This window comes from Rhea americana, unplaced genomic scaffold (genome assembly GCF_003343005.1).
Source record: "Rhea americana isolate MKP2758 unplaced genomic scaffold, rheAme1 scaffold_109, whole genome shotgun sequence".
NCBI classification, from domain to species: domain Eukaryota; kingdom Metazoa; phylum Chordata; class Aves; order Rheiformes; family Rheidae; genus Rhea; species Rhea americana.
Genome location: NW_028185139.1, coordinates 2,027,772 through 2,041,091, shown reverse-complemented (window position 1 = coordinate 2,041,091; position 13,320 = coordinate 2,027,772). Strand labels below are relative to the sequence as shown.

The 13,320-nt window shown below is 43.1% G+C and overlaps 1 protein-coding gene across 1 annotated transcript in view; it reads right to left on the bottom strand.

Annotated features, from left to right (window-relative positions):
* Positions 1 to 9,574: 9,574 nt before the first annotated feature.
* The window catches only part of TASP1 (taspase 1), a 95,786-nt gene continuing 92,040 nt past the window's right edge, over positions 9,575 to 13,320 (bottom strand). The window contains exon 14 of the mRNA XM_085311924.1: positions 9,575 to 11,048. Within this exon, the coding sequence (XP_085168050.1) occupies positions 10,917 to 11,048 (132 nt within the window). The 3' untranslated portion in view covers positions 9,575 to 10,916. The remainder of the gene's footprint in view (positions 11,049 to 13,320) is intronic.

Genomic DNA, 13,320 nt, shown 5'->3' with positions numbered 1-13,320 from the left:
AGGGCAGGTGCTCCAGCCCTCTGATCACCTTTGTAGCCCTTTGCTGGACTCTCTCCAGTAGCTCCATGTCTCTCTTGCAGTGGGGAGCCCAGACCTGGGCACAGTACTTGAGATGAGGCCTCCCCAGGGCTGAGTAGAGGGGCAGGATCACCTCCCTCCACCTGCTGGCAACACTCTTCCTAATGCACCCCAGCAGACCATTGGCCTTCCTGGCCACAAGGGCACATTGCTGGCTCATGGTCAACTTGTCATCCACCAGCACTCGCAGGTCCTTCTCCACAGAGCTGCTCTCCAGCAGGTCAGCCCCCAACTTCTACTGGTGCCTAAGGTTATTCCCCCTTAGGTGCAGGACTCTGCACTCGCCCTTGTTGAACCTCATGAGGTTCCTCTCCGCCCAGCTCTCCAGCCTGGCCAGGTCTCTCTGAATGGCAGCACAGCCCTCAGGTGTGTCACCCACTCCTCCCAGCATGGTATCATCAGCAAACTTGCTGAGGAGGCACTCTGACCCCTCATCCAGSTCATTGAGGAATAAGTTGAACAGGATGGGACCCAGCACTGAGCCCTGGGGGACYCCACTAGCCACAGGCCTCCCACTAGACTCCACGCCACTGATGACGACCCTCTGAGCTCTACCTTTCAGCTAGTTCTCAATCCACCTCCCTGTCCACTCGTCTAACCCACACTTCCTGAGCTTATCTGTGAGGATGTTATGGGAGACAGTGTCAAAAGCCTTGCTGAAGTCAAGGTACACAACGTCCACTGCTCTCTCCTCATCTACCCAGCCAGTCATGCCATCATAGAAGGCTATCAGATTGGTTAAGCAGGATTTCCCCTTGGTGAATCTCTGCTGGCTACTCCTGATCACCTTCTTCTCCTCCATATGTCTGGACATGACCTCCAGAATGGAGGTGAGGCTGACTGGCCAATAGTTGCCTGTGTCCTCCTCTTTGCCCTTCTTGAAGACTGGAGTGACACTGGCTCTCTTCCAGTCCTCAGGCACCTCTCCGGTTCTCCACAATCTTTCAAAGATGATGGAGAGTGGCCTGGCAACAACATCTACCAGCTCCTTCAGTACTCGTGGGTGCATCCCATCTGGGCCCATGGATTTGTGGATGTCTAGCCTGCCCAGAAGGTATCTAATCCTATCCTCCTCAACCAAAGGAAAGTCTTCCCTTCTCCAGACTTTCTCCCTCACGTCCAGGCTGCAGGATTCCTGGGGGCTGCCCTTAGCAGTGAAGACTGAAGCAMAGRAGGCATTCAGTAACTCTGCCTTCTCTGTATCCCTTGTCAYCAGGGCCCCYGCCCCATTCAGTAGCAGGCCCACGTTTTCCCTAGTCCTCCTCTTGCTGCTGATGTATTTGAAGAAGCCCTTCCTGTTGTCCTTAACATCTCTTGCCAGACTCAATTCCAACTGGGCCTTGGCCTTCATCGCCRCATCTCTRCAYACTCTGGCTGCATTCCTGTAATCCTCCCAARYAGYCTGKCCCCTCTTCCACATTCTGTGTGTTTTCTTCTTCTGTCTGAATTTGGCCAAGAGCTCCTTGCTCACCCATGCAGGGCTCCTGCCCCTTTTGCTGCACTTCTTACTCATAGGGGTGCGCTGCTCTTGAGCTTGGAGGAAGTGATGTTTGAATGCTAGCCACCTCTCCTGGACCCCCCTTCCTCTAGGGCCTTAACCCATGGGATTCCCCCAAGTAGGTCTCTTAAGAGCCCAAAGTCCGCTCTCCTGAAGTCCAGGGTTGCAGTCCTGCTTGTTGCCTTACTTCTTTCCTGCAGGATCCTGACCTCCACCATCTCATGGTCACTGCAGCCAAGGCTGTCCCCAACCTTCACATCTCCAACCAGTCCTTCTCTGTTGGTAAGAACAAGGTCCAGCAKGACACCCTTCCTCGTAGGCTCCTCCACCGTTTGTGACAAGAAGTTATCATCAATGCAGTGCAGGAGCCTCCTGGACTGTTGGTGCCTTGCTGTGTAGTCCTTCCAGCAGGTGTCAGGGTGGTTGAAGTCCCCCATGAGAACCAGGTCCTGGGATCATGAGGCTACCTCCAGCTGCCTATAGAAGGCCTCATCAACTCTCTCTTCCTGGTCAGGTGGCCTGGAGTAGACACCCACAGCAGTGTCCCCAGTGCTAGCCTGCCCTTTGACCTTTACCCATAAGCTCTCAGCTGCCTCCTCCTCCTCCACCCCTAGGCAGAGCTCGGTGCATTCCAGTTGCTCTCTCACRYAAARAGCAACTCCACCACCTCGCCTCCCTGGCCTGTCTTTCCTAAAAAGCACATGTCCATCCATGGCAGCATTCCAGTCACGAGAGCTACCCCACCATGTCTCCGTGACTGCAATGAGATCACGGCAACTGCACACAGATCTCCAGCTCCTCCTGTTTGTTCCCCATGCTGCGCGCATTGCTGTACAGGCATTTCAGAGAGGTGGTCATGCCTGCAGGTTTCCCAGGAAGGGTGCACGAGGGTCACTCATAGCCATGTCCTAAATGCACATTCCCTGCTCCATGCACCTGTTGGAGGCCCCCCCAACCCAACTTGTGTTTTGTTGACTACCTTCTCTCTATGACACCCCCCCTCCTACCTAGTTTAAAGCCCTCTTTACTAGGCTGGCCAACCTGTTTGCAAAGGCAAATGTGCCCACTTGGTGAGGTGAATTCCCGTCTCTCCCTACCAGTTGTTGGTCTTCAAACCATGTTCCATGGTCATAAAATTCAAAACCCTGCTGCCAACACCAGCGGTGTAGCCAGTTGTTGATTTGGGAAATCTTCCTACTCCTCCTCCCATGCCTCCTCCAATCAGCAGGACCAATGAGAAGACTACCTGGGCTCCCAGACCCTTGACCACCATGCCCAAGGCCTTCAAAAAAGTCTTTGATTGTTTCCAGTTTGTTCTCTGTATCGGTAGCACCCACGTGAAAGAGCAGCAKAGGGTRGTAGTCTGATGAGCGGACAAGCCTTGGTAGCTGTTCAGACGCATCTTGTATCCTCGGCCCCAGCAAGCAGCAAACCTCTCTAGAGGAGGGGTCAGGTCAGCAGATAGGCACCTCTGCCCCCCCCTCAGCATGGAATCACCCACTACAAACCCTCGTTGCCTCTTCCGAGTGGTCGCACAAGGCACAGGGTCAGACAGCTCAGTTGCTTCCCTTGAGGCCAGGTCTGGGTTCTCCTCATCCTGGAGTGCACTAAACCTGTTCTTCAACTGTAACTCCAGATCTACAGGAGGACTAGGGGCCTTTCTTCTCTTTGTTCGAGAAGCAACTAGCTTCCAGCCTTCTTCGACAGTGCTGTGCTGTACTATTTCACTCTTCACAGAGTCCTCCAGCAGCTCCCCTGCTGCAGGGGACTGGGACTCCGGGAGCAGTACGGTCTCTGAGAACACCCTGTCTATCTCCTGCTCACGTTCTTGTACGCTTCGCAGCCTACTGACTTCGTCCTGCAACTCTTTCACTTGAGGACACAAATCCTCAACAACAGCAGCACACCTCTTGCAGGAGGGCGGACCATCAGTCCAGGCCTTCTGGAGATGCTCCAAGCACTCCCTGCAGCCTGGGACCTGTAGGGCAGCATCTGCTGYAAGAGGSTCTGTSTGGGTTGAAGCTTCTGACACAGCTGATGTAGCAATTCCCACAGCTACAGGYAAATATGCTTTACCATGAGTTACAACCACGTTAGCAAAAGTGGGTGCTATTGGCACTGGAAGATGTCCTCTTGCACCTAACTGTGCTCCTCCTGTGCAAACTGCTGTGTCTGTCCACTGAGCTCTAGGAGCTATGCTCCAGGCCTGGCTCTTAAATAGACCTCTCTCTACCACTGACTCACAGGGTACTTGATCCACCCTAAACAAGGGCTACCTGTGTCAAAAGCCCCAACTCCTTCTATTCAGGGGCAAGGGGAAACTGCTCGTTAGTGGTAGCTACAGCCAGCTAGAGTGGGGGATGAGTGCTGGGGCTTCTTCCAGGAGAGCTAATGGCTTCCTGTACTTGCCCTTGCCCAGCTCCCCTTACCAGAGTCACTCTCTMGTCCCCTCATCCCACAAGGGTCAGCAGACCACAATGATGTCCAACACGGGCCCCAGAAGTTCAAGGCAGAGCTGAGACAGTGCTGTGCAAATTGTAACATACTCTAGCTAATAGGCTGCAAGAGGGATTTTGAGAAAAATTATGGGGGCTCCTACTCTGTCAGTGCCCCAGAAGTCTGACGGAAGAAGTACACCTGGACAGCTTGCACAGCACCAGCCATGCCTATGGGCTGGCGTGGTCTAACACCTACCTTCCATCCTTCGCAGGCTCATACACACTACAGGGCGAGGACCGACACGGTAGCTTCACAGCCAGCTCCTCCTTGGCTGATTACAGCAGAGCAGGTCAGAGCCACCAGCCTTGCCGCGGCTGCGGCGCTCGGCGCCAGCACAGGCACGCCTGGACCACTTYGCAAACACAGCCCTCTTACTTAGGGTATCGTGGTTAGGACACAAAGCCACAGGAAAGCAGATTTCACCGTATCTGTTCCTCATGYGTTTGCTAACTTATTTGGTTTGTTAGATACACGGAAGTCGGTAACGGGCAGACGTTTACAATGTTCAAATCACTGTTAAGAGATCCTGAACATCTTTAAGGGACCTGTTCCCTAGGATACGTGGAAGATAAATGCTGAGTTACTCTAGGACCTTAAGCAACACAACTTGGAGACCAAGCGCTCCCACGCGCTGGGATAATTTGCAGTGGCACGAACGGTCAATAGCATGGCTGTTACAGCCRCTCCTGCAAGAACTCCTGTAAAAGATGAGCAGGAGGAAATAGGTAAGTTTTTATTAATCAATAGCTATGATCCGACACACTTTAGGAGTCCTTTACCATGAGCTATCAGTGATGTGAGTTTCCAYGGAAAATCTCAACGCAGCTTCCTGCAAGCTGTAGGGTCTCGGTATCTCTGGGATTTTGGCCCTTAGCTGAAGTTTGAACTTGACTGAATATTATGGCAGATCTGGACTCTGAAAGGAGGCAACGATGCTTTTGTAACTCACCCACAAACCTTCTACCAAAGCACCTGCTATGTCTGGCAAAGGCATGTTCTCCTTCCYATCCGGTGGAGAAATTCTACTTTTGGCCTGACTTTCAAGTGCACAGCTTAGTAAACCAACACCTATAAATCCTGGCCAGGTAGAATATAACAGTTTATATTTGTTTTGTCTCTTCAAACATGCCTTGGAAGATGAACTTTACTCATATTGTGAATTATACACCAATTCTTAGCCAGATTTCTTTGAAGTTCTTTGAACAATTTCCTTTCTATTCTTTCCTTACAGACCACTTGGTTTCCCCTCTCTCCACTCTACTTTGATTCTTGTTCTCCCTTGACAGAGATGTTCTTGGTTTACTCTGCTTTCTAAAAGGAGCCTTTATTTCCTTACACATTATAAACTTTCCCTCCAACTCTCACCATCCTCTCCTAGGCCTCTGCCTCCCAATCAAGCTGACCTTAAAAAATAGATTATTTCCTCAGTTATAGTTTACTTTGAAAGGTGCCTCTCTGCTGAATTAGAGGATGGGATTGCAGCCCTCTACACAGGTTCAAATATCGTTAGACAAATCTTTTGGAAGTGAAGAGACAWTTTTGAAACAGGGCTGCATACATGCATAGATGCAGCTATTCTGCCCTCCTAAAGGAACAAGTCCAGACATTTTCCTTACAGTAGCTCTGTGTTTGGTCGCAATGAACCACTTCTGGCTTTCTAGGTACTGTAAATTTTGAATCCTTCCTTCTCCTACAGATTTTACCACTAAGTGGTATTTTTTGCTCAACTCCTGCATGGCAGCCTCGGGGTCTTTCTGGCAAACCTCTGCAGTTTAACTGCATCCTTGAAAAAATTAGGAAAGAAACTATGTAAGATATGTGAGCATCAAAAATCTGTTCTAAAACTGTTAAGAAAAACAGATTTATACAACTTAAACAGCTACTTTGACAAATCATGGGGTAAAGAATGTAACCACTGCTTTTCAGTTAAWAAGTCTCAAACAATTGCTCCATTACCTTATWTGAACAAATATATTTACCTTGCTGTATCAAGTAATTGTAATTTAGGAATAGCTGTTATAAATTTAAAATGCATGTCAGTTCTGAAGTTCATTAGCAAACTTAGCAAGCCAAAAGAATTATGTTCGTTTATGTATGCATTGCCTGAATGCATGCTGAAAAATAAACCCAAATATATTCTGAATTATATTTTTTCATAAGCTTATATAGAAGATATTTGTATATTACTCCAAAGAGACTGTATTATGATGTAACTGCCTAAGAGAATTGATTTATAGATAAATCATCAAAATTGAAAAAATAAAGAATTTAATGCTGAATATTAAACTATGCAAGATGAATGTAGTAKTAGCCTTTTTGTCTTAGCACTTACTTATTTGATGCCAAAGAAAGAAAAAAAATTAAGGGTAGACAAAGCTAATCTGCCACAGAGCTAAAAAAACATGTAGATAATATGTAAAGATAGCAAGGGCCAAGGGTGTTATCAAAAATCTTATTTGGGAAACTAAACAAATAGCTGGTCACTGTGTCGGGATCACTCACACATTTAAGTGTTTTGTCAAGTGGATCCACATAAAYATTTCCATACATACAAGTGCTCAGCTTAAAAAGGCAACGGATCCACTCTTGTCACAAACTACRTGTTTTAACCAAACTATCTTCTATCGTATTTAAACAGAGCCAAGTTCCTCTTTTGAAGGGCTCTTGAAAGAAACTACAAAATAGAAAGAAAATTGAATAGTAAAGTTTGGCATACTCTACTGCTGTCTCTGAGCAGTTTTTAAATGCTCAGGCAATATACATTTTCAGATTCTTTTTTAACRGGGAAATCTATACTTACAAAGTATATTCACCTTGTTAAAAGGCAGAGTCCTGCAACATTTCGCAGTCTGAAGGTTTTCCTCGTTAGTGAAGATGACAGAAGCACCTCTTTAAAAAATGAAGGTTTGGAGGGAGGGGAAAAAAAAGTGGATCTCAGAATTATACTCTTGCAAKGTATTACAAACTGGCTACCTGTGAGGCCTTTATATAGTACTAAACCCTGCTGCCAACGATTCTTCAGCATGTTGAGGTTGGACTATTTCATGTTTTAGGCAACACTCATCTCTGCTCCACAACTTCCCATCACTAATTCTGCACCTTCCTGCTCAAAACTGAGGTATAAAAATTGTCTGATCATATCATTATTATGCTCCACTGTGAAATATTGCACCTGTTTCAGCTATACTAAACAAAAACTTGGGTTTCTCTTTCTACTATTGCTGAGTCTTAACCTGCATTTTAGGCAGCAATAGCAGTTAACRTAGCCTTGCTAATCACCCTGTGATTTAGCTTGGTTTCATCTTTCTCTGATGACTTCACCTACACCTCACCCACAAAAGCAGSTGTTGCATTAATTACAGATTGCATATACACTTAATTGTATATAATTATGACAATTATAGATTATTATAGATTAAAATATTTTTTCCAAGATACATATTAYTTACTGTTAATGTTACATATTCTGAAGACTAGAAAAAGTATTTATTTGTCCATTTTTCAGAGGACATAAGTATGTAAAACTTGTGATATGAAGTGGAATATATAAGARGTGGAAACACAGAGTATATTAAACTGCATAGACATGTGCAGTACTCCATGATTTTACAGTATTACAAACTGTTAGCTGTGACATGTACTGTGGTAGAAGACYGGCTACTCTGTTACCAACCTGTCTGCTATAAAATAACCTAGGCCATGTAATTACGTGTTTGAGTACAAAATCAAAAGCATTTCTATTGTTTGTATTTGTGCGCATTTCATCTGGTTCCCCTTCCTTTACAATTTTAGCTGGCTCTTGCTGTAAACTGTATAATTACTTCTCAGACAGTATCTGCTTATGCTGGGGAAAGGGTTACTCATCACGTACAGGAGTTTCAGCTCCCTTCATTGCATGGCATATCCATCTTCACCACTTTTGCTAGCCCTTCAAGCWCAAAATAGAACTTGCAGCAAGAACTTGCTTGTTAAAGCAGTGCAAGATTTTCCACTGGCTTAAGGGGGAAGTTGTGTTCCTGCCAGTCTACGTTACTACTAGTGCAGAAATCCAGGTATGCCAACACCATGCTCTTCTCAGGAGTACCCTAGGTAGAAAGTCACCACTGTACTTTGGTTGTGTTCTGTATCTTGCTCGTGATTCTGAGGACGGTAAGGTAGTAGAGCTCCTTTTCTTGTTTTTTCCCTCACCCAGACAGGAGGAGGAGAAGCTGGACAGTTAAGAGAGACACTGATGAAGTTCAAAAAGATGCAAAACACTTGGCTTCTTTAGGAAGGTATATAGTACCTAGTGGTAATTTAGTAATTATCAAGTAGCTGAGCAGGGTATTATATAGACATGGAAGCCAAGTAAAAGCAAAACATAGTATTTACTTTTTTATAATATACTGCAATATAAAAGTCATTTTGAGATAGTGTGGAAAGAATCATGCTGGAATCCAAATCTCCATAAGGACAGATTAAGCAGGAAGAGGGAATATTAAGGGAAAGGTGGGGGGAAGAAGCAAATCACCAATTCACATATCTTGCAGACCACTCTGCCATGCTTACTCCATGAAAGAGTAAACTTATGCCAATGTTTCTATGAAGCTTACACTGAAAAGCACTTTTAGAATGAAAGCAAGTTAACACTGTTATTTCAGGTTTTCCAAAAATAATGCCATTTTCTACTACCGGTATCTACAAATCCACTCCTTCAGTTTTCCAAAGCACCCATACAATCATTTAATGCTGTATGGAAGAGCAACTTTAATGATTTCAAAATTTCAGCTTCTTTGTTAGCAGATTTCTTAAGCATTGTATTCTGTACCGTCAAGTTCTGAGCTACTGTCCATCAGTAGAGTTTCTCTTCACTTCATGAGACCAGCTTCTGGGTATAACTGCTAAGGATCCTGTCCAATATCTGAACACATTTTAGACAGATGCTTTCTTTTTTTTTTTCTGCATCCTGAAAAGCCCGTTATTGTTATCTACAAGAATTTATAGAAAAATCTTTGATTATAAAACAGTCTTCAAAACACAAATTTTATCCTGAACCCATCTCAAAACAAAAAAGGAATCTTGAAATCTCCCACRGACTGTTATAGAGTATCTAAGTTACAAAATCAACATTTAAAAAAGACTATTTAAATGCTGAAGCTAGATTAACATTTTAAGTGACCTTTCCTGCTTAATCTACTTTTTGCTGCAGTGCCATACAGCTCCCAAACTTCTAAGAACAGAAATTAAATGAACTGCTATTTCAGATAATAGCAGTACGAACTCAGCCATACTTCAAAAAAATTCAAATGGCTTCTATGCAGCTGCACTAGTCTAGGTTAGAAAACATTTCTTTCCACAGACAAGCTTGTACTGATGTCATTATTAGGAAAACAAAAAACAAACCAAAAAGCCCACCCCCCAAACACACACTTACGCACAAAGACAACATCTTAATGTATGCTGCAACAGTGAAAAGGGACTCAGTCTTTTAAAAAAAATTTATTAAGATTTTTATCCATGAAAGATTGGTACTACAATCAATGTAACCATTTAATCAGTCAAGTATGTCTGTTATAGGCAGGCACAACATTACAAAAAAGGCAAGTACAATGCCCAGTTAAGCAAATACAGTCTGAATATCTATTCATCCACTACTTCTGAAAACAGAATTATCAAATATCCACCAGGGAAAAAGATGAACTATTTTAGTTTCTCTTTGGCATACTTATCAGAACAATGGATTAATTACAAGAGTCTTCTATTGCTGCCAATGCTGTGAAGGAAAAAAAAAAAAAAAAAAGCATTGAATGGAAGATCGTCTGCCCGAACACCCTTTTAGGACTCAAGTGCTCTGGCGAACACGTCAGAACTGGTGAAAAAAGACGGTTCCACTGCCAGTGTTTTACAAGGCAGAGAAGGATTACATTGTCCTATAATGCAGTTTTGTTGAAGGTTATAAAAAGAATTACAGTAAATTTATGCACAGTACATACATATTACACACAGTTATATAAATACCCATGCTGTGGCTGGACTTTAGGAAGTTGCTTTATCAATAAGAAAGCTAGTATCAGACCTCCCAACATCCATTTCATACACATTGCACTTCGCATCCAGTAATATGTTCATTTCTGTACCTCTCTCTCTCTCTCTCAAAAATAGATTTAAAACAGAAGCGAAGAATAATATCGAATCTTTCCATAAACTTTTCTTATTTACACCGTAGTATTCCATTATACATAAAGACTACATTACGATACATTATCTTCATATAGCTTTTTGTAACACATACAGCTTGAAGCTATTAACATCTTAGTTTGAAAACAGAGATATGACCTATAAGACTATTTAAAACAATTCTAGCTTTAAYTTTGCTCTAGTTTGTTTCACTGAAACCATTCTTTGACCAAAAAAAAAAATCCTCCTTATTGGGGAGGAAAAAAACAACCCATGTTTAAACCACTATTGGATTTCCTTAAACCACGAAGACGCTTAGAAACCATAATCRTTTTTGCATAATTATATAGCCACTTCAAAGGCCTGTTACTTTTAAATTTAGAACATGAATGACAATTGTGACCACATCTTTAAATTAATTGTTTTTCAATCTTCAGATATTTTTCAAAAACAGAACAATAAAAACATAATCATTAACCATACATACATGATCTTTGCAGAACTGGGAAGAGTTCCTGTTTTATTGGGGGAAAAAAATGAACAYGCACACCCGCCCATTCGCAGAGCGAGAACATAAACTACAGCAGCACTTGTCTCATGGTGCACATGGTTGCAATACAGGGTATAAAACAAAGTAGAATTTCCAACAGCTGCTAAAACACAAAAGAACTTTTTGTACAAAAAGTCATTCACATTCTCTACAGTGAAGTGAGGAATCAGCTGTTCGGCTCTCCGGGCTTTCCAGACGGCAAACGCCTCCTTCTATTGCCACGGACTGTCCCGCCACGGCCCCGGGAGGAAGTCTTGAGATGTGAGTCTGTGGCAAAATCAAGAGTATTATTGAGTGAGAAGAGTGGCAAAAATCACACAGGGCACAAAGCAAGCCCGCAAGTACGGAACAATTAAGTTGGTCCACGACAGAAGTCTGAGAGCAAATTACAAAGCAGTTTGAAAAGCTGCAAACAACTGGAAATYTTTTATTTTGCGTGCGTTAATGTTTAACACATGAAGAGAAGGGCCATGACAAATTTGTAGAAAAGATAAACCGGATGACCCAGTTCACTGAAACTAGAAGAAAGGGATATTCAGTGTGAAAACAAAAGCAAAATAACTGCGGAATTCCAAGGCCTGTCCCTGAGAGAGATTCAAGAAAGTTTAGTACTCCACACAGAAACAGAGCTTATAGAAACCCYAGACAGAAAAAATACTTGACAGAGATGAACTCACACCTCAAAGCATAAGGCGATCTCAAAGCATAAGGCAATCACAGTGATCAGAATGCAAAGAAGAAATTTCTCTATACAGACTACCTAGCTGTGAACTTAAAAAAAAATCCAAAGGTTTCCACTAGGATATTTGTTGCCAAATGTCAAATAAATGAATACAAACAGCAACTGYGTTTCTCTTAATAGGTTTCTTTTCCATGGAGGACTGAGCTGTAAAAAGCAAGTTTTAAAAGCAAGCATTTGAGATGGCTCTGCAATATTTAAATCAGAAAACAAAAGCGTGTGTGTCTGCACGCACACAGAAGTTCAGTTTGTTACTCTATTACACTCAGTGACACCAAAAAAATCTGCAGAGAAATCTTCTATATTCTATGGTATGTTCGGTTGCTGCTGGGCAAAAGCATTCACATAGTAAAAGATATTTTGGCTTACTGTTAAAAGTAATGATTTTTTCCCCCCTACATGCAGCATTTTTATACTGTGAAAATTGCTCATGTTTTCTTCTGCACTGTTGATACGGAAATAGCRCAGTGCCATTTACAGATATATTGACTGTTCTCATATAGGGCCAAACGGCTAACGCGGTGTTTAGACAGAACAACARAAGGAGTCAGAAGCAAGTTTCCACAAAGCGTTTCCAACTTTCAGAGCTGCTGAGTGGGCTCTGGCAACACTTAAAACAGCTTTAGGGCTACTCGAAAATGGAACAGGGCTGACAACTGCATTTCCAAGGGCTCGAGGCAGAAAGCGTCCGTGGCAGGGAACCACCAGCTCAAGCTATGCTCCAGCCACTGCTCCCACTGAAATAGGACGCTGGTCTGCGCTCCCCCCACCAGCTACACACTTCATCAAGTAACTCATTAACGCTTAGGCAATTCAATGCTTCAACCATTATTACATTAGAAACCGGGAATGACTCCCACTATGATACAGAACCYGCAGCAGTTAAGTTGCTGGCATGAAAAATTACAGCTTCCTCTAAGCGCAGCCAACTATATATTTAAGTTTTTGCATGTGCGTTATCCCATTTATAAGATTTAAGTGCTATGAAACGTATAACTTCCAATAAATGGTGACAAAAACTGTGGATGTGAAAGTTCAGTGGGAATAGCTTGTATCAACTGAGTCGAAAGTTATTTGAGGCTGTAACCATAATTCACCGCATTTTGTATTTCAGAGAGAGAGCRTCTTTTAATTCCTTTCTTGATAAGGGTATTCTGGTGTCTGCTCTTAGGTGGTCTTGTTTTCAGTTGARTTATAGAATGAGATTTAATTAAAAACATTTAAAGGTTTTAATTTTACTGGTAGAACTTTGATCTTTAGCKTTGCTGCTTGATACATGAACATCTTCCTACTTTTAGAACAATTTTGGTTACAATTGTGATTTACCACTTCAAGAAGAAAAGATTCCTTTCAAATCTGTTACAGTTCCCCTCAAATGTAGCTGACAATTTTTGGAGCTGTTATTTCATAGGTTTAAAAACAGACAGAGAGAGAAACAAGTGGAAGGGTGTTTCTCATTTTTAAGACAAAAAGTCCCAAGATATTTTTCCAGGCCCATGAAAAATTTGAAACGAAAAGTGGGATGGCATGACAGCGTAAAAGCATTGCAAAGGGGACAGAAACAACCTTTTCTCAGTAGAACAACGCCATTGACTGTTTAGTGAGATACCCCAGTCAGAGCAAATCAGTCTAATCTGAATCAGGCATCGCTTATAAGCGGGATCAGGCAGGCRGGGTTAATAACAGACCACAGTAGCAATACAATAAAACGCACTGAAGCCCAAAGACTCCGCTCAGTAGCCCAAGACAGGAAACTTGTTACTCAGACAGAAGAAATCTTAGCACTATCTTGATTATCAT